The 20,233-nt window shown below is 38.9% G+C and overlaps 2 protein-coding genes across 6 annotated transcripts; one reads left to right on the top strand and one right to left on the bottom strand.

The window, feature by feature from the left end:
- Positions 1–1,134: 1,134 nt before the first annotated feature.
- Positions 1,135–13,117, bottom strand: bcas1 (brain enriched myelin associated protein 1). Of its 5 annotated transcripts, XM_056424062.1 has the most exons (15): positions 12,879–13,117; positions 12,617–12,708; positions 12,318–12,402; positions 11,275–11,399; positions 7,909–8,064; positions 6,934–6,990; positions 6,508–6,543; positions 5,999–6,205; positions 4,816–4,881; positions 4,531–4,575; positions 4,324–4,389; positions 3,964–4,002; positions 3,165–3,287; positions 2,582–2,785; positions 1,135–2,158 (listed from the first exon to the last, which is right to left on the bottom strand). In XM_056424062.1, the coding sequence occupies exons 2-15, from the start codon at positions 12,656–12,658 to the stop codon at positions 2,078–2,080; spliced, it is 1,332 nt and encodes a 443-aa protein (XP_056280037.1). In that variant the 5' UTR covers positions 12,659–12,708; positions 12,879–13,117; the 3' UTR covers positions 1,135–2,077. The 5 variants fall into 5 exon arrangements, with proteins under 5 accessions (XP_056280037.1, XP_056280038.1, XP_056280039.1 ...); XM_056424063.1 differs by lacking the exon at positions 4,324–4,389 and having other exon boundaries at positions 12,879–13,116; XM_056424064.1 differs by lacking the exons at positions 3,964–4,002; positions 4,324–4,389 and having other exon boundaries at positions 12,879–13,116.
- Positions 13,118–14,527: 1,410 nt separating this feature from the next.
- On the top strand, positions 14,528–19,348 carry pfdn4 (prefoldin subunit 4). The gene is made up of 4 exons (XM_056422856.1): positions 14,528–14,597; positions 15,517–15,624; positions 16,426–16,566; positions 18,685–19,348. The coding sequence occupies exons 1-4, from the start codon at positions 14,568–14,570 to the stop codon at positions 18,814–18,816; spliced, it is 411 nt and encodes a 136-aa protein (XP_056278831.1). The 5' UTR covers positions 14,528–14,567; the 3' UTR covers positions 18,817–19,348.
- The last annotated feature ends 885 nt before the right edge of the window (positions 19,349–20,233 follow it).

Below are 20,233 nucleotides of genomic sequence, written 5' to 3'. Positions count from 1 at the left end.
GTCATATGTGAAGTTCTCCGCACTGCCCCCCGCGCCCCACCTGTAATACCACTGTGCCCCACTTGAGGGTCGCGCCCCACAGTTTGAGAACCACTGGTGTGGGGACATGCAGCTGTTACCTTCATCTGAACTGCTTTGTTTTTTTTGTGTGGAAATAGACTGTGGATTTCATAATAACCGCATGTATTGATGGTGAGATGCACTGTGGGTACTCTGATGTTTTTCATTTGAAGAGAATGTTAATAAGTGGTGATTGTATGTATAGTGATGAGCTATTTGCCCATATCAGAGATACTGTTGGCAAAAAGTCACAGATTCATCTTAGTTTGAAACAATCCCCAGGGGACAAGACTGACAATGGACCACATGTCTTGCACTGTGCAGGCACTACCTCACTTTTTCTCCTTAAGTGCCATGGCAATTACATTGATGCACAATTTAAAATGATCACAACGATTATGAGGGTAATGCAAGAAGAGTGGGTCTCATTGATAATAAAGGAGCAGCATGAGTTACGCCTTCAGGGGCCACAACTCATCACTTAATGGCGGGTGAATGGTGGGTCTCAGACATTACTCTCTAAAACACATCCTTCTAAAGACTGCACACTGTGTTATCCATCATAGGAATTGCATCATAAATGGTAATAGAATATGTGAGGGCTTCCTTTTCCTGAAACATACAATTCCTTAGATCTTGTTTTACATCTTTTATCTTTATGGTGTCTCATGGACTCTACATGTAAATTAGTATTCAATAGTGACGGTCGACAGCCATCCCTCTGTCTGTCAAAAGTTACAAATGACGTCCTGTTCTGCGGTGAGTTTTCCTTTTTTGTGCCCCTGTCTGTCGGATAACTGTCACTCGATTGTCAGCCAACCAAATAAACACAGAGATGAGTAAGGCTTCAAGTATTTCCCTCTACACGAACACAGTGAGGTGGAACTTATGTGCCACGCCTTATTAGCTCACACATATGTTGTTTTCAGTTAGTGTAAATTAAAATCATTTGGACAGATGTCTGATATTATTGTATTCCAACTTGCTGAGACACATATCTTTGCAGATGTTGCAACACCCAGTTATTCTTGATTATGTTTCTCTACTGCAGTTTAGTTGGACAAAGAACAAACGAATGGTGAACATATTTATTGTCTTCAAGATAGCTGAAGTTACACATACATGCATACATACAAATAGGGAAACAAAAGCACGATATTAATTTTACATAGTGCCAAACACATGTGACTGACACAAAAAGACTTTCATTATATTACATGACACATAGAGCTGCAATCATATAAAAAGCTTTAATCAACTGTGATTCATGATGCCAAACGTACCACAAGGACATATCAGCACAACGACAACTGTTTTCCACCTCACATGAATTTTTTAGACTTGCAGTCAGTTCCCCTCACAACAATAAATATACTGTTAGGATATATATGCGTGTGATTTAGTCTACATAGCAAAGTTAAGTGCAGTTTGTTATACTAATATGCTCCTCTTATTAGCTCTTTTCAAAGCTGTTAATGTCATATAGATTTAAGTGCAATGTCATTTCCTATGAACCTCTGCACTGCCACAGCTGTGGGATATTTTTGGTGTGAACTGTAAAAAATAGAACCTATTTTTAATGTTTTTGACAAACAAGTTGCTAAAAGCAATGCATTGTAACGTATATTGCATATGTGTGCAAGAAAAGCGAGAAGACACGTTAAATGTCTGTAGAAAAGGTTTCGCACTCCAATTGCTATACATGTCAAGGCATTTACATGGCAATATATATATATAAATATATATATATTTATATATATATATTTATATATATATATAATTCAAACCACCACTTGTTTAACTACCTACTGCACGTCTTCCTCACAACTTGCTTTTGTCCTTCCAGTCACTTTTCTTTGCATATTGTAACTTCTAAACCGTAACAAAAACCACATGTAGTTAAAGCAATTCAATAAGAGCTGAAAGAAAAATCAAACAGAGAGAGACATAAAGATTGAGTGAGGAATAGAAAGAGACAGGGAGTCTGTACAGGGAAACTTCACTGTTGGTTTTGGTTTCATTTGGCCTTCTCAGCTGCTGGAGCAACAGTGGCCGGCTCTGTCTGGATCCCGGCATCTGTCGAGTTACGTTTCTGACCCTGGAATTTGAATGGGGAAAAGATGTATCATTAAAATATCGACTGTACTTATCTTATCTTCATGTAATCCATGCCAAATCATTAATAAACCATTAGATATGTGTATGTGAGTTCAGTCTCCTGTAGACGCATTGTTCTTGATGCTAGTTGTGGGCAACATTATTAACGTGAGGCCTTTATTTTTGTTTTGCATTTTTGTAGTACCATCTCATTTTCTCACTTGATTCAAGTTCAATTTATTAGCTGGAAGTCATTCAAACTAAACTTGGCAAAATAAAAGTCGGGCCAACACCTTCAGTTACTGAGTTGCTGTTGCCATCTAGTGGAGATAAAGATGCTATATATTGCAACATGCAGGGCCATTTGAGATAAAATAGAATAAACAATCAGCAACATATCGGGGAAAAGTGACGCTTTCTTTACCAGAACTTTAAAGAACTGATGGATGGAGTTCCTCTTCTCCAGTTTTTTTGGCGCATTGGCTACATCTCCAGTTTTGGAGGCCACTGAAGCCGGTTTGTGATCTACGACTGCCTCTGATGACTTGGCTGCTTTGGGTTCCTCCTTGGCTTTGACTGACTCGATGGCTGCAGCTGGGGCAGGGGTCGCCTTCTTGGGATCAGCAGCCTGAAAGTGTTATGGTGCATCATGAATAACTGAATTATTCCAGTCCACTCGTTAAGATCAAATGTACCATTGGAAGTAACATTAAGATGTACCAGTTGTTAGGATCCACTGTGTCTTAGTGATCGCAGCATGATGAGCGATGTTTATAGAAGTACAGTTATGATTTTTAAATATAATAACAAATGGAGAAAATTGCCTCTGCGAATACAGTTATTTTAGAGTAGTTTTAATGCCAGATGTAATTGATAAAATGACTCATTTACTCCAGTTTTATCTAACAATACCTCACATTCACATGAATCTGTTACTTTATGTTTAGTAATCCTACAACTTATACTCAGACATTTAAAAAACCCATGAAGACTTATGTGGCGCTTACTTTAGTCTTGAAGAGAGAAAAGAAGGGTGATTTTGGGGCTGTTTTCTTGGCTTCCTCGACAGGCGGTGGCGGTTCTGGCTTTGCAGCAGCCTCCAAAGTGGCAGCTTTTGAAAAATCCACCTTCTTTTATCAAAACGGCAGAGAAGAAAATACTAATATTACATATGAGGTATTTACAAATAAAAGGTAGTACCAGGATTGAAGCTGACAGAATAAAGGCAGCAGCTGCCACCTGTAAAGTGACAGAGGAGGTAGAAAAGAAATATGATACAAACCAGTCCCTGTAAGTAAAGAAGCCCACCACATCATGCACACAAGTAAATAATGTCTGTGAAGGAAATTAGAAACGGGAATGTCTCCACTAAAGATTCCTCCTTTGAATGAATAGTTTAACACATTGGGAAATAAGGTAATTTGCTTTCTTGCCAAGTGATGAGAATATTGATACCATTTTGAACACTTTTTATACAGGCCTACTGTAGCCTATGATGCAGGATACGGTTAGTTTAGATCTACATAAAGAATGGAAACAGTTGGAAACAACTTGCCTGTCTCTGTCCAAAAGTTAGGAAATCAAACAAAATGAAAGTGGAAAGTAAAAAGAACACATAACGTTAGTTAGCTTTGAAGCTACCCAGTGCTAGAGCCAGGCCAATAGCCAGATAATCTGTTTTATCCTTTATGCTAAACTAAACTAACCGGCTGCTGTTGCCTCATACTTACAGTTGAGACTATTCTTCTTCTCTAACAAGAAAGCATATAAGCATACTTCCCAAAATGTTTAACTCTTTTAATTTACCTCAACTTCTACCACAGGTTGTGGTACCACTTCCACCATCTGCAGGAAAGGAACATTATTTGTCTTCACATCAATGGAAATGCTGTATGAAATGCATTGAACCATGGGCTGACTCATCTGTCGTGATGGAAATGTACCAGGTGTAACGATTGGTGATATAAATGGATACAATCTTTTTTTAAATGAATGGATAAAAACATGAAATGATAATGACTGCAAATGCCAAATTGCTTGTATGTTAAATGAAAATAAATGAAATATGTTTTTGGTTCAACATAATATGTTGCACTACTGAAACAAGATCATGTCAGACAGAGTTGGCAGCAGAGTGAAGGAAATAAAGTCTTTCTGCTGATTTACCTGCTCTTCTACAACTGGATGTGCCACCTGCTCTGCTGTGTCATGGGGTTCAACATTATTTTTACTCTGAGCAGATGCAAATGAATAAGAACATATCAATTTTACTCGTTTTGCAATTTAGAACATGGTGATGTGATATAATCAGAGGCTTATTCCACTCCCTAGAAAAGACCAAACCCCACAATTAAAAACTCTCCTTTGATTTACCTTGACTTCTACAACAACAGGCTCTGGCACTTCCACTGGTGTCTCCTGCAGAGCAAAGCTACTATTTTATTCTGAAGAGATGCACATTAAGGTGGAAATGTGAAAATAATGTAATTTACTGTATCTGGTCTGTGTTGCTGTAACCAATTATAATACGATTCAAAGCAAGACCCACTGTACTCAGTGGGATATTCCCTAAAAGAGCATTGAGATTAAAACTCACAATAGAATACATTAACGATGTCTAAATACATCTGAGAAGATCGAGCATGCTCTCTCGTTTACCTGCACTTCTACAACTGGCTGTACCTCTACTTCTACTGCTGGCTGTGGTGGTGCATCCTTGTTTGTCTGCAGGACAGTGAGGGAATTCTTATTGTTAGTAGAAGCAAACAAAACAGAAAGGAAATGTCCGAACTATGAAAGACTTAATATGTTAGCATGACATATGAATGCTGACTCATATGAACTGGTTAGATGAATAATTTGACATGTCGAGAAATGTTTATATTTTGTCGAAAGTTATTTGAGAAAGTAAATACCGCTCTCACGACTGTGAGCTAAGTACAGAGCTAAAGCCAGATTATCTGAGATTAGCATAAAGACTGGAAGCAAAGGGAAACCGCTAGTCTGGCTCCACCCAAAGTACACAAATAGCATACACCTACCAGCGCCTGTGAATTTCCCAAATTAAGATGTAACTTGTTTGTTTGATTTGTGCACAGACCAAACAAACTGTTCAACATGTTTATAATTGAGCTGTAGAGGTGCTGGCATTGGTTTCACCCTGTTTCCAGTTGTTGTGCTAAACTAAGCTAATTGTCTGATTCTAGCTTCATACTTAGTTTACAGAAATGAGAATGGTATTGATCATCTCGTCCAGTTCTTGGCAAGGAAGCAATGTTTTTAATGGAATGAATCACTAATGCAATTTAAATGTTGGCAATAATGTACCATGGACATATGGACTGTGGTAGAAACAGCTGTGCTAACATGAGGCTTTTTTACAGCGAAACCTTTTGACCAAAGTCACACTATTGCTATTATTATATGTCTAGCTGCAGAGTCACATTTCTGAAAGAGTCCAACATAACCTGATTCGTCTGGATAACATTTAAAGGAGTTTACAAATGAGCTTACACAATTCCATCAGGGTCCAATTTGAAAACGGCTAACTGTTCAGTTTCTGCCACCTCCAGACAAACCAGCTCTTGTTCAGTTAGTAACAGGATGAGCCATGGTCAGTTTGAGACTATAATAATGTGCCACTGTACCATTGCTGCAGACTTGCCAGGGTATCGGCTCCACTTGCTGAAGCACCGTTGCCTTTGGATGCCTTGACACTTAGCAGTAGCCTACCTCAAATTCACATACAGTATATTCCACACTAAATTATAATCTGACTAATAAATCGACATGAATAACCACAACGATCTTGTCAACGATCTCCAGTGTGCAGTTTATTTACCTTTGAACGGAAGAATTTGCTTAATGCTGATTTTCCTTTTGAGGACTCGGGTTCCTTCGCAGCAGCTTTTGGTTCTTCTTTTGGTGTGGGTTTGACAGGTTTGGCAGCTGGTTCGGCCTTGATTTCCATTTTTGGTGGCTCTGGAGGAGGTGGCGGTGGGATAGACATTCCTTTGGATGCTGCAGGCGGCTCAGATACTTGTGCAACCTATTCAAGAGAGAGCGGGTATTAAAGTAATGCTTCGGAAAGGAAAATGTTCTAACAGTCACCTTCAACAGAAAATGCATTTTACACAATGACAAATTTTAGGTGATAAGATAAATGCAGAGCAGTGAACAAGTCAGTTTAGCAACTCAGTATTCATCCACCATAAACAGAAAATAAATAAATGAGTATGTAAATAAAGGAGAATTTCTGGAAGTAAACTGAATCCAACTATGTCCGGTAAACATATGCTTTCTTGGGAAATAAAAAAACAAATTAAAACACTTCATGGGCATTGTGCTCACAGTAGTAGTTGCCGCTGGTTGGTTCTGCTGATGGGGCTATTAGGCAACATAAAAAAAGGAAGCAGTTAGAGAAATGATGTTAAAGTGAAGCAAAAAGAAGATCTGCAAAAAAGCTTGTCTACATGTCCTATAAATAAATTGGAGAACCTAATGGAATCAGAGATATGTATAAAGTATGCCAGCTATGTCGCAAAAACAGCGTTAAACACATAATCAATATACTGTATAACAAACTCGTCAAATGATAAACCCCTAACATTACTGAGTTCACAGATTCCGATTTGTTTACCAAAATTATAACGATACAAAACTAGATATTGGAAATCAAAGAAAATGTTAACTATTCTGAATAATCTCTCGGTGATACAGTCATGATGACCTAATATGGTTTGTATGTGATGTCATGCTTCATAAACATCTGGTCACCTGATCTTTTGTGGCAACAGGAGTAGCTGTTTCCTTTTTGGATATTTTGGAAGACACCTGTGGAACAAGTAAATAACAATTAACGGTCTTCAATCCTTTTTATTCCTGCCAGACATAAAAATATGACGAACGTGCCCACCTTCAAATGTGAAATCTTAATTTCATAAAACTGGAAAGCTTCGTGGTGAGTGTGACTATTGTAATAAAAACAGAAAAATAATTATTTCGATAAAACAGAAGGCTTTCATGAATGCAGACGTAGGCCTTTATGGTAAGCTAACTGAGGCACACTAAGGTCCCTGACAGAGTACATACAGTGCATGCGCTGTCATTGGGACTGCCATTGTGCTCCGGAGATGGCGTAGGCCTGCCCTCGCTCCATCTTCACAAATCTCAACTTCCAACTGCACAGGGCTCCCTTGTGAGCTCACACTATGGGTTGAACAATAGGCCTCCACATTCCCGCATGTTCAGAGACTTGATTAGCATGAGGCTAGTGCAATGGCAACTCTTTAAAATGGCATGAATCAAAAAGACAGCACTATGAAGAGGAAATACAATAGCTGCTTGTGGTAGGCTTTTCCATTGGGCATTGTAATAATGGCAGATTTTGTCATGGATACCTTTGCGGACGAAAAAGTCCCTTTTTCGTATATTTCAAAAATATGAAGACTCACCGTCCAAATTCAACCACAACATCTTGTCTGTTTAATTTGTTATCACTGTTTACCAGGCACCTTTACTAAATGTATGGACTGAGGCCACAAATAAAAAATTAAAAACATGTATTAACTAAATGAATGGTTGTTTCAGCAGCTGTTTGCCTTCAGTAATATTTAGCGATAACAAGGGTGGATGTTTGTTTCCCTTTTGATTAAAGCGATTCTTCAATGATTTTTTCCCAAGCCGTCTAATTGTACAAGCAATTAGAAATGCATGTCAACCACACTTAATTTCTTAAATCGTGTCACTTACTATTGTTTTGAAGAAGTTCATAACTGTATTCTCGTCTTCTCGGGTTTCCACAGGTTGACTGCTTCCGTTGTCAGATTTGGCCACTTTTTCTCCCTCTGGACCCAAGTCTGGAGTCACACTCTCTGGCTCCGTCAATGATTCGGACTCAGCTGTCTCCTATACACCATCACAAAGAATATAGTCTTTGAGAATCACGTTAGAGCAGCGTCGCTGATAATGCAAGCAGTGAGTGTCCTAATCGCAGCATTGAGATGGGAGTGCACAATTCCAACCATGCCTCTGCCTACTCAGGGCATTGTCAACAATCAGCCTTTTATTAATGTGTATGTCCCACCCCTCACTCATTGATATTCAACAATGTGTGAGAGTGTTGCCCCGAAAAATGTCAGAACACTCAAATACCTTGCTATGTTTGGATGGTTTTGATACAGCACTAACTAACTCTGATTTTACGATCGTTAGTAAATCTGTTCACTTTTATGTTCTTTCAGCGTGGACTCATCTAAATTTCATAATCCTTTTTTAGACAAAGTTATTGCTACCCTTCCTTTTTTGAAAGAATGTATTATTTCTTACTTAACACAGACCGAAACAAGGCAAATAGATAATGAACAAACGCGTGAAGGATTAAGATGTTTTAATTTTTTATTTTATTGGAAAATGCTTTTGCAAATGTGTTGATGATGTACAAAAACAGAGATTCTTTGCATTTTTACAAAACACATTATTTTAAAATGGAGTTATAATTACTACCAAATATCATTCAACACATGCTATCCTAGAAGCAGGCCAATCATTTTAAAAACAAAAATTCAGACAATTCCTTCAACATGTTACTGCTGTTCTTGCTTTGGGCCTGCATGAATAGTAATGGGTATACTCTACTGTGTAGGTCGAGTTGAACCACCAAGCCTGGATGCGGATTCATCAACAACTGATATACAAGCCGACTGCAACCTAACAGCTAAAGCTTCCGTGTCTGTTTTTGTGACACTTTGTGAGTCCGGTGTTGAATCGGTTGAGTTCACACTTGATTTATTCTCTGCCTCCTCGTCAGTCTCTCCCTCTGCGATGACCTCTGGTGCTTCCTCCTCTGAAGTCCCGAGGTTACATTAAGCTGTAACCGCATCTTCTGTAAGGATTTCTTGCACGATGGCCTCAAGAACAGCATCAACCCTCTCGGACACAGGCTCATCTGAAGTGGCAATCTGAGGTTCTTCAGAGTTCTCCTCAATGGCAGAACGATCTGTTTCATGCATCATCTCTTTCATAACTTGATCTTCAATTATCTGGAGAATGACCATCGGCATGTTGGATTCTGGTTGACACTCAAGAAGGCTCAAACTCTCCTCCACCGGCTCCTCAGAAACAACATGATCGGAATCAGTTGGCACTTCGGCCGGTGGGACGTTCTCGTCTTTGAGTTCCTCTTGGATCGAAATGCAGGGCTCGGGCTCTTCGGTGGCGTCGATCGGTGGCACCTCTGCAGGTTCCTCAACGACGTTTGAGGTATCTTCCTCAACTCTTTCTGGCACTGCTTCAATTCCATTGGACGAAGCCTCTATAGCGTCTTCATTCGTCTCGTCAGCGACCGTCTCCATCAGCTCCTCTGGAATAACAACGCAGGCTTCTTGTTCTCCAGAAATGGCCACATAAGTTGTTGCAGTGATCACCTCTTCACCCAGGGGGAAGCCATTATCCACTGTAGCCTCCTGAGGAGTGAGGTTACTAGGTTCTAGTTCTTGAGAGAGAGCATCGTTTGCTGCCTCCTGCATCAACTCAGCATCGTTTGGGACAAATACAGCACATAGTTCTGTTTCTTCATATCTTTCTGGTCCCACATCAGCTTTCACATCTACATCAACCTCAGCTCTCTCAACTGTAGCACAATCGTCAGGGATAGATTCAAGCTTGACTGCATCATTAGGAGAGCTTAAGGTATCTTCAGGAAGCTCCTCAATGAGGACGAGCTTATCCGACTGTGGTTTAGCTGTTTTAGTCAGCACATCGACTGACAGGTCTCCAGCTCCTTCCCCAAAGTATTCAGCAGTTACTTCTTCTGCAATTGGCACTCCCGTGTTTACAGAAGCAAAGCCAGTGGATTGAGGTACAGCTGCGAAAACCAGTTTCACACAATCTGCCACCACTTTAGGAAGGCTGTAAAAGATCTCCAACGGCAAAGGCTCTTCAATATTATTTTCCTCTTCTATAAAGGATTCTTCTTGGTAAAAATATAGCTGTGCAGCAATGTCTGGCTCAGTTTCTTCACGCCCATTCACGCTCTCTTCTTCAGGATCATAGTTTTTGATGTCAGAAAGTTTCACCCGGTTCGTTCTGAACACTATATTCTTATACACAATGCTTTCCATGACCACGTCTTCGTTGATGATCCAGGCGGTCTGGTGGTCTCCGGGCTCCTCGTTGGCAGTTTCCTCAACAAACTCCTCAGCAATGACACAATAGGACTCGTTCAGAGGATCTTCTTCAGTTGCTGCGGCCTCCATGGTGACTCCTTCTTTTACCCGGACCTCGATATCGGTGGTTGTGTCATCATGGTCATCATCCAGACCGGTTTGAGTTGAAATGTCTGCTTGAGTTTTTCTGTTTGTTTGTGTTGATATTTCAGCTTTTCGATGTGGACATCTAAAGTTCTCTCGGTGCACAGCGATGATCGCGGTGGCAGCTTCCTCTCCACTTGAGGTCGACTCCTTCATCATGAAAATCAACATTTGTGTTTAGATGAAATACAGTTCTTTGTTTTATTCCGGGACGCACATGACAACCATGTGCTCAATCACATGACAACCATGTGCTCGATCACATTTTGACTGAGACAGCAGAACAATTATCTAAGTTGAGAAAGGTCTTTGTGATTGCAAAAATTATTTATTTTACTTTTTTTCTATTTGTTTTAGAATGGTTTATGTACGGCAGGAACTGGCTTACTTGACTGAGGGGCAATTTGTCATGCGGATGGTTCTATAGATTCAAAAACTTTAAAAGATATATTGGGAATTTTTTCGATGTGTGAACAAATCCAATAAAAAGACCAAAACCAACTACATAGTCCCGTTAATCAATACGGGCTGCTTTTCTTAGCCAACTATCTATAACATGAACATTCAGATTTGGCACAAAAAAAAACATACATTTTTCATTTTTAGAAAATGACTAAATAATAAAAATAGAAAAGAAAAAGAAAATGTGACTCAAGCGGAATATATACTAGATTTGTTGAGGTCTTTTTTTCAGTTGTGGATAAACACACGTTTGTCTCAGGGTATTTTCAGTGAGTTTTGTCTTTTTATGGGCTTTGTTGACAATGAAAAGAATTACCTTGAAAACAAAGATGAAAAGTACACTCACTGTCTGTGGATCGGCGGCATGAAAACTAACATCCGTTTGACCATCATTACTTTCCTCGAGATCTTCCTTCTGGATGATGATTTCAATGATTTCAGAGATAACTGGAGCGTCAGCAGGTTTACAGTCTGTTTCAAGAATCACAAAATCATTTGATACAGTGGCACAGTTTAAAAAAGAGGGGCTTGCTATTTTGCTCCTTTGTGGTATCACAGGTAACTGCAAAAAATGAAGAAAAATGTGAACAAAATGTAAGATTGGATTCCAAATTTTGGAACATGGAATTACCAAACTAACGGTTAAGAAAATGTATAATTTTTTGTTAATATATATATATATTTTTTTATAGATCAAGATATGTCAGTTGTCAAAATGTTACAAACTGGGACTAAGTTTTGATTTCTGTCATGTAAATTCAATGTTGCAATAATTTGTCTCGCATAATATTTACTTGTGTGTACATCTGCTTTACCAAAGAAAGTCACGGCTGTTACCACTATTACATATCAATGTGGATTTCAATGTTAAGGTCTTTGAATGCAACATTAAAAGCAAGCATGAGATCTACTGTATGTGTGCAGGGCTCTGGGAATTAAACATGAATTAAGTGACATTATCATCATCTCCAGCATCAACATTAGCTTGAGACAAGTCAAGTGGCAGTGGGGATCCTTCTCCCAAAGACTCAAACCACACCATGACAGTACAAATAGTGGCGCCTTGTCAAGGTCTGAGACTACGCCTATAGTTTACATTGGAAGTCCCAACACAGAGTCTAGCAGTGTTGACGAAGCCTTATAAAAGTCCAAAGTCCTAGTCTTACACATACATAAAAAGATCAGTCGATGTCCAGTATTTTCCAACAGAGCAAGATACAATGAAACAGATAACATAATAAGATTAGCAAAAAAAACTCTCATCTTCCCAGAGAAAAGAAGTGTGACACTGTATCCATGTTTTCACTATTTCAAAGCTAATTATTAACATGCTTACTTTTCAATTCGTTATCTTGACGAGAAAAGATTAAAAACATATCACGCAGTTACCTGCAATCTCCATAACATTGGGTGAGCCGTTTGCAGAGAGGCCGTTCAATGATCCATTTCCATGCTTCTCAGGAGTTCCCCCATTCTATGAAATATAATAAAGAAATATGGGTCCGTGTTTGCCCCACATCTTGTAAAATGTCATCTACAGTGGGTTCCATTTCAACAGAAATAGGAGTTTTGACTTTATATTAACCCCATGACAATCCAGCATTTTGAAAAAACATGTACATCTTACCACTGATTTAAAGCAGCAATGTTACAGGTACAACATGACATCACTTTTAATAGAATCGTACCCTGTTCGGCAGCTCTTTGCTTTTGGAGTGCTCGTTTCCCATGTTTCTCCCAGTGGAGAACTACAGACACAGGTTCTTTGACACAGACTCAACTGAAATAAACAGGGAAACAAACAGAAATGTAGTTTTGTTATGTTGCATAAACGAGCAAAAATACACGGGAAGTAATGACGAATGTCTTTCAAGTGGTTAAAGAATGTGTACATCAATTCAAACTGGAGTTTGGTATCTTCTTAACATCAATAGCATTCAAATATCTTACCTGGTTACACCTCTGGAAGTCAAGCAAGTTAAATCCTCCTTCAGAAAAAAATGATATGGAAGGAGTCGGTCACTCTGTCAGTAAGATGTACTTGCAGTTCCTATTCAGCTGTCTATATGAGCTGCTACCAACCACTTATATAGACAGATGGTGTGCTTAAAAATGGGTGGGACTGTTTTTAAGTAATCAATTGCTTTCCTTTTGTAAAATGCCAAACAGAGTGTCGGTGCTCCCGAATAGAAGCTTATGGTAATCTCACTGTGACTTTTCTGATGAATCCCCGACATAACAATGCAGTTACAATCTAAAGGTCACACGCCACATTTCTGTTGACAAATGAGAAGTAACAGGATGTGTCTTAAGGATATTGGCCTGGCAAACTTCCACCCTGCCAAAACAAAAATAGAAATGTTTGCACTTTAACGTGGTTACTATTATACTTTTAAAGGTGAAAACGTTAAGCCATTTTGCTAATTACGAGCAGTATTTATTTATGTATAAAGTATGTCTTTGATATTATTTGAGTGAGAGCTTTTTGATTAGCAAAGAACAGCTATCTGCTTTATTATCAGAGTTAATCAAGAAACACAGAGAGCTCTTTAATTAAATCATCCGTCTTTAAATCCTTTCACATATTCATGTTTAAATGTCTTTGAGGGCCTTCCAACACATTCAGTGGGGAGTTTAAGGATCAAATGCAGACTGACTTTAGTCCATCAACTGATTTTTTTATTTGTTATTATTCTCATCATTTCTCATCGTTTTTCTCATCGTTTGCTACTTTTGAGAATACATGTGCTTTGATCATGTTGACAAAAACCTCTTTACGCAAATTAACCAAGCGTGTCTGAGTTGTTTCCCCACAAACAACTGCAAAATAAAGTTCTTAAAAAGAACTTCAAGAATGCAGAAGCCCATTTATTGAATTTATTATGACAAGGCTTGGAATCCATGAACACAATGTCTCAATTGTAGCCTATGGCCTGCACATTGAGGTGGGAGTTGGATTCCCCTGTTCGGATTGTTCACTTTTGACTTCCTTCAAGGCTGCAGCTGAGAGACCTCAAGCAAACTCTTCATGATGTACCAACGCATGGCAGCCTACTAGTTTTAGTAATATGTCTCAGTGGCACACCAAGACAAAAAGCCGCCTTATTGTTAGAACTACAAAGATTTAATCAAAACAATAGATTGTTCATGATAATTTCCAGTAGCAACAGCATTTATCTATCTTCGATATGGTACACTTGACTCATCATCTGCAGCAAGTTAACATGGGATTACATGTAGCCTTAGCCTACTGTGGTCCAGCGTTGCAGGTCTATTCTGTAAATATTTGAACTTGGGTGCAGTACTGTTTGCTGAAGACATATCACAAAGCAGCAGTTCCGGTTATTACAATAACTTTTTTGGCACATTGTAAGCACATTTCTTGAGGGTTGATTAAGGACCTTATTTGACACCATATTTATGACAGCCTCATTGTTTTGATTTTATTTTAAAAGGACATGTGCGATTGAAGGGAAAGCAACACAGGCTGTTAAATTGCGAAAAACAAGTAGAAGACGACAAAATCAAGCATTTTACTGCCATCGTCGCCGTCGTGCTCTTGTATTGCCGGCCCGCTAGGTGGCGGTGTAGCCATATTGCTCGGTGTAGAAACACTGTCTTTGTGCACTAGAGGAAGCCATGATGGCCGCCACCATGAAGGGACCTGTAGTAAGTATTAAATAAAGATAAATTGCATTGATTCTCCGGGACAGTCTGGTACGGTCTCCGTTGACGGTTCATATAAGACAGTAGAGGTGTTAGCGGGGAGGAAAGCCTGAACGGCTGGCGTCCTGATCTCTCTGAACCACGGCCACACCCTCGTGCCGCTCATGTCTACGATTGTCGTGAGCCGCCGCTAAGTGTTAGCTTGATAGCTAGCGCACGAGCTAGAGGCGTCATGTGTTTATGCGACCGAGAGCCCAGCAAGACAAGTTACCAGCACAAAGATAATGGCGATGAGTTACTAATCACCGGCTGTGATATTTGGGGACGGTGACTTGGCCACCGCTTAAGCTGTCGTCTGTAGCTAGCTAGCACGCTAACCAAGACGTTCATATGAATGCAAGCGAGGCTAGCGGTTTGGCTGGTGTTCGTTAGCAGTGGGAGAAGTACTTTCAAATACCATTAAAAGTATCAATACCACAGTATAGATGCAAGGAATTCTCTGACAAGTACACATATTGCATTAAGTGTTTTACTTATAAATATAAAACGTTTAGTATGATTTTTAAATATACTCTAGTCTCAAAAGTAAAGGTACTCATTATGCAGAGAGTCCCACTTGAGAATAATGCAACATTATATTATAGACTTTACATTATCGATGTATTTATGTTTACGTCACTTAAATGTTGGCGCGGTTCACGCTCCGCTTCATTTTAACTACTTATACACTGTTGGTATCATTTATTTAGTGTTCTCATATACATCATGTAGGTCAGTGGATTTAGATAAATACAGTGTTTTCCTCTGAATTCTCGTGGCACAGAAGTATCAAGTAGCAGAAAAGGGTAATACTCAAGTTAAGTACAGTTATTTTCTTCACTGACATTTGCTGGATTTTAAACTTGTCTCCTCATGTTTGCAGGCCATTGAAGAAGTGAATGTCACATTTGCAGATCAGCAGAAGATCAATAAATTTGCCAGGAACACAAGTCGTATGACAGAGCTGAAAAATGAAATCGAAGCAAAGAATGTAAGCACGGTGTTGTCACGCACGCACACACACACACACGGTCATATATGTTTACAAAAATCATATTTAGAAATTAGTTGGACTATCCTATGGTTTGGGAATACTGGAGTTGTGTTCAGACCTATAACTAAATGACAAAAGATATTAACTACACTGAGTTGAAAATGTATTAAAAACAAAGGCGGTTTACTGCAACAGTCCTTCCAAGATGATTGGAATATTTTTGATTTATTTTAAAGGCATACTGTGCACTAATTGCCACCAACTGTTTTGTAAATACAACATTGGAAGTTGGCCCCTCCCCCCGAGGGGCCAACTTCCAAGAGCCCAGTGTCAAATGGCAGCATAAGTGAAACCCACCCCAAGATTCACTCTTGTTTTGAAACAAAAGTTGGATTCTTTTTGTATGAGTGTAAACATTGTTTTTAAGGAAAATGCTGCAGTTTCTCTTTTTAAGGAGCTGTTTAATGTCCTCAATGGCCACTTTGGAGGCTGTAATTTCTGGTCCTGTTAATTTGAATGTGGTTCACTGAGAAGTGTTTCTAATAACTAGTCTACCCTCACACCTACCTAGTCTACACCGCCTAAGTTTAACATGGCTTCATGCTCATTGAAGCCATAAAGTACAGTCTATAAAAACAGCTGTGAAGTTGAATCGACTCTTAATTTAACTGAAACCTAATTTGTTTGGATAAGTTAGTTCAATGTGAACGAAAAGACAGTGCAGCTGCTTAATCACTGATGCTAATTGGTTAACAGCCCTAATTGAAACTGTAACGGTCTGCTGATGTCTCCCTCCAGAAATCGCTTCAGAACTTACAGGATGCCAGCGATGACCTCATGATGTTAGACGACGACGCTCTATTGATCCCATATCAAATTGGCGATGTCTTTGTCAGTCACACCCAGGAAGAAACACAGGAGTTGCTGGAGGCTGCAAAGGTAAGTCTTTAAAAAAAATGCTCGTCAGACTTGCAATCATCAGTAAAAGAGCCTTTGACAAGTTTAAGGACTGTGACGTTTTACACTGATTAATGATATAAAAAGTAATTTGATGAACAATTGAACTAAGTATGACTGTAAATACATCAGCTCTAAGATTAGTGCACTCATTTAAAAACATTTTTTAAGCTATTTACTTGACTCTTTTCATAACAGTTTAATTGAATATCGAGCCAAACTACATGCTTTATATAAAGTCACAATTCTTTTTTATTTGGCATAACAATTATATTTCGTGACACTTCGGAAACCATCCATGATTTCCCTATTAGACTTTTTTTGATCAGTTAGTTGCTGTTGGTTAGAATTTTTTTTGTAAAACGACCCACAAATCATGTCATGTCTCAAGGCGAGTGAACATGACTCACCAAGTGTTATTACAACAGATTTGTTTTCACATATTCATGCTCACGTTGACGCCAGATAATAATCTATTCTTTACTGTGCTTTCCTCCCTCTGAATTTATTTTGAGCATTCATGGTGGCCCAAAATGAAATGGTTAAAGTGCACACAAAATCCACTTAAGCTTTAACTCTGCATATGGTTTGTCAAACGTGGTGGAAGCGTTATTGATGATTACTTTTGGAGCCTCGTCGGATACAGCTCGATGCCTATTCTCTTATAAATACATTTAAATTACATCCAAAGCGACTTACAATCATACACCGTAGACACAACCACGGGAAGCGATTCAGGGTTAAGTGTCTTGCTCAAGGACACATGGACTTGGGCTCGCACAGCTGAGGATTGAAAAAAGGTATTTGGCACATACTCCCACAGGAATCAACGCCACATTATGTTGAATGTAAACCGTTGACACAATCTCCAATCGTGTAATGTATATATTTTAGTTTTAAACAACTTGTAGCCTATATTAAAATATTGTTAAATACTTGTGCTTGTCCTCGATTACAAATGCAGCCTATTTTAACAATCTTTTTGTTCACTTTGATGAAAAGCAAATAAATAATTCACAATGTAGAACTATTTATTTTCATATGTGTATATATATATATATATATATAGTGACAAGTGGTCCAGTGCATTGAAATAGTGAGAAACCGTATAGAGCAGTTTGGGGCGCTTGATTGTCCTTGGGAGCAGAGCGTGGCTGTATCAGTGCTTCATCACTGCCAGCTGTAGAAAGGGAAGGCATTGACCTTCAAATTCGACCTTGTGCATCCCTCTGTCACTTTCAGGATCTCCTTGTCCTTGTATCTGCCGCTGCTTCGTCCCATGACAAAGCCCACTGTGCAGGCCTGTATTGATTGAGTTGGAGCCATTCGCTCCACGTACTCAGTGACAAATGTGTTGAACGGCTCACTTTTCATCACGTAATACGGGTCTTATTTCCTCAGCCCACGCGTTGAGCTTTTGCTTGTGCAAGGTTGTCTCCAACATCAGTTTTATGGGGGGAAATAAAAAAGATACATTTTGTTATACTGCATCTGAGCTGCCTAACAGTTAAAAACACGTTACCTGATGTGTCATGGTGATATTCAAACATTACTGGACATTGAAATTATTATTTAAATGTATGTTTTATTTAACAACAACTAGCCAGAGGCTCTAGTTTTTTGAGGCAGGCACAAACATCCATTTGAAGGGATTACAATTAGATGGTCAAAAGTCACTGTAATGCCACAAAACCCATTTTTTACCATAACTCAAGAATGCATATGTTAATATATGACAATTACACACAAATATCTTAAGAGGATAAAAATGACAGTGATGACATTTCGGACTGATGTGGATGTTAATTGCAACTTGATTGGTTGGCTGAGGCATAATACCGTGAGGGGGGTCATTTGAATTAATTTATATGGTTGAGAATATCGGGTTGAGAATAGCAGACTTAGGTCTCATTTCTATACATGATCATCTTATGTTGTTTCTTTCCTCATCCCATTTTCTTCTGTCTTCAGAATGTGTTTTTTTTAAAGTCGTTTAATAATTTATTTAAACCCAATTTGTGTAAATGTCCATTGTTGCTTGCCTCGTGTGAGGAAATTGCGGCGGTTGTTTTGTAATTGGAGTTTATGTTCTGTAATCAGGAAACACTGGAGCAGGAGGTCAAAGGCATTGAGGATCGCGTGTCAGCGATACAGCAAGTATTGGGCGATCTGAAGGTCCAGCTCTATGCCAAGTTTGGGAACAACATTAACCTGGAGGCGGATGAAAGCTGAGCTGTGAGATGGACTTTGACAGCTGCCCCCACACAGACTTTTTCATGCAGCTCTCGTACCCGTTCCACAAAGCATTTGCCGAACGAAACATCCCGTAGGACTCGGCATGAGCGGCTTAGATCTGTAGCTCCGGGCTTTTGTTTGCACCAACGTATGATTCTTCATTTTAGCTCTGCCATCTCATTTACAAGGACAACAAAAGAAAAGATTTGGAGATTAAATAAATGCACATCATTTCTAACCGATTGTATTTCGACCCTTAATTAACGCTCATGTTTTCTTTTTCTCTGTTCAAAGTAAAGTAAAAAGAGAGAAACAAATCAACTGTGTAGTGTTTTCACATGTGACACATTTATCATTCTTTGCTTGTTTCATTTGTGAACTAACTTTGTGTTTGACTTCCCTAAAGGAAGAAAAGAATAGTTTCTGCACGGAGGGCTGAAATCCTTAGAGAAATATCATCTGCTTGACCGTCAGAATTTCGTGGTGTTTACACATCAAGATAATTTGATTAAATAAGTACCTGCTGTTACTGATCTACGTGGTTGTCTTTTACAAACTACTGAACATGAACATCTGAAATATTCAGAACCAATGAATCCTCAATCAAAAATGGAGATCAATGGAGACCATTAACGTGCATCCAACATCTTCCGAGGTTTGAGGCATCTCTTCTTAATCTGTGGTTGTGTTTGCTTCAACATCATTTAGCACAGACGGTCAGAAATGAAGCAGTTCAAGCCGAGCCATGAAATTCACTGAACTGTCAGAAGGAAAGTTAAAATATATATAAAAACTTGACTCCCCCCCCCCCCCCCCTCCTAGAGTTAGTCTTGTGTCTAACTGGGTGAGATGAAGTCTTGTTTCTGGTTCTTTCTTGCGGGGCAACAGTAAGTGCAGTTCTTCTCACATCTGAGATTTATTTCAAACTGATATCTAAGCATGTGTTGATATCTGCTCAGAGTAGACGTGAAACCTTTAATCTATATATTACTCAAATGATTTTGCTCGTAGTTGAAATATTTGGCTCCTCTTGCATAATAAAAGTACCAATACCACAATAAGATAGACCATGACAAGTAAAGGTTATGAATTTAAAGTTCTATCCAAGTAAAACTGCAAAAGGTCTAATTGGCAACATGTGTAAAGTATTTCTGCAGAAAACTGTCCCTCTACATATTATATATATATTATATTATTAGATTGATGCTGGTCCATCAATGGCAATTGGTTCTTGTTTTTACTGCTTTACAAAGTCGGGTAGTTTAGTTCTGTTGAACTGGCCAAAATACATTATAAAACTGAAAAGTAGCAAACTATAGCTGTCGATAAAAGTCTAATATTTCCCTCCCAAATGTAGGAGAGTTGAAGTATAGTAGCAAAAAAGGAAATAAGTACAAATACCTCAAAGTTGTCC

This window comes from Pseudoliparis swirei, chromosome 9 (assembly GCF_029220125.1).
Source record: "Pseudoliparis swirei isolate HS2019 ecotype Mariana Trench chromosome 9, NWPU_hadal_v1, whole genome shotgun sequence".
In the NCBI taxonomy this organism is placed as follows: domain Eukaryota; kingdom Metazoa; phylum Chordata; class Actinopteri; order Perciformes; family Liparidae; genus Pseudoliparis; species Pseudoliparis swirei.
This window is presented reverse-complemented; position numbering and strand designations above follow the sequence as displayed.

Bases quoted from the DNA above. Each gene is read 5' to 3' on its own strand.
- bcas1 (XM_056424062.1), bottom strand. From the start codon at position 12,658: ATGGGAAACGAGCACTCCAAAAGCAAAGAGCTGCCGAACAGG. The intron at 11,400-12,317 runs GTAACTGCGTGA...TTCTTGAAACAG, and splicing joins CAATGTTATGGAGATTGCAG to ACTGTAAACCTGCTGACGCT. The intron at 4,882-5,998 runs GTAAATAAACTG...ACTGTCCTGCAG, and splicing joins GCAAATTCTTCCGTTCAAAG to ACAAACAAGGATGCACCACC.
- pfdn4 (XM_056422856.1), top strand. From the start codon at position 14,568: ATGATGGCCGCCACCATGAAGGGACCTGTA. The intron at 14,598-15,516 runs GTAAGTATTAAA...TCATGTTTGCAG, and splicing joins CCACCATGAAGGGACCTGTA to GCCATTGAAGAAGTGAATGT. The intron at 15,625-16,425 runs GTAAGCACGGTG...GTCTCCCTCCAG, and splicing joins ATGAAATCGAAGCAAAGAAT to AAATCGCTTCAGAACTTACA.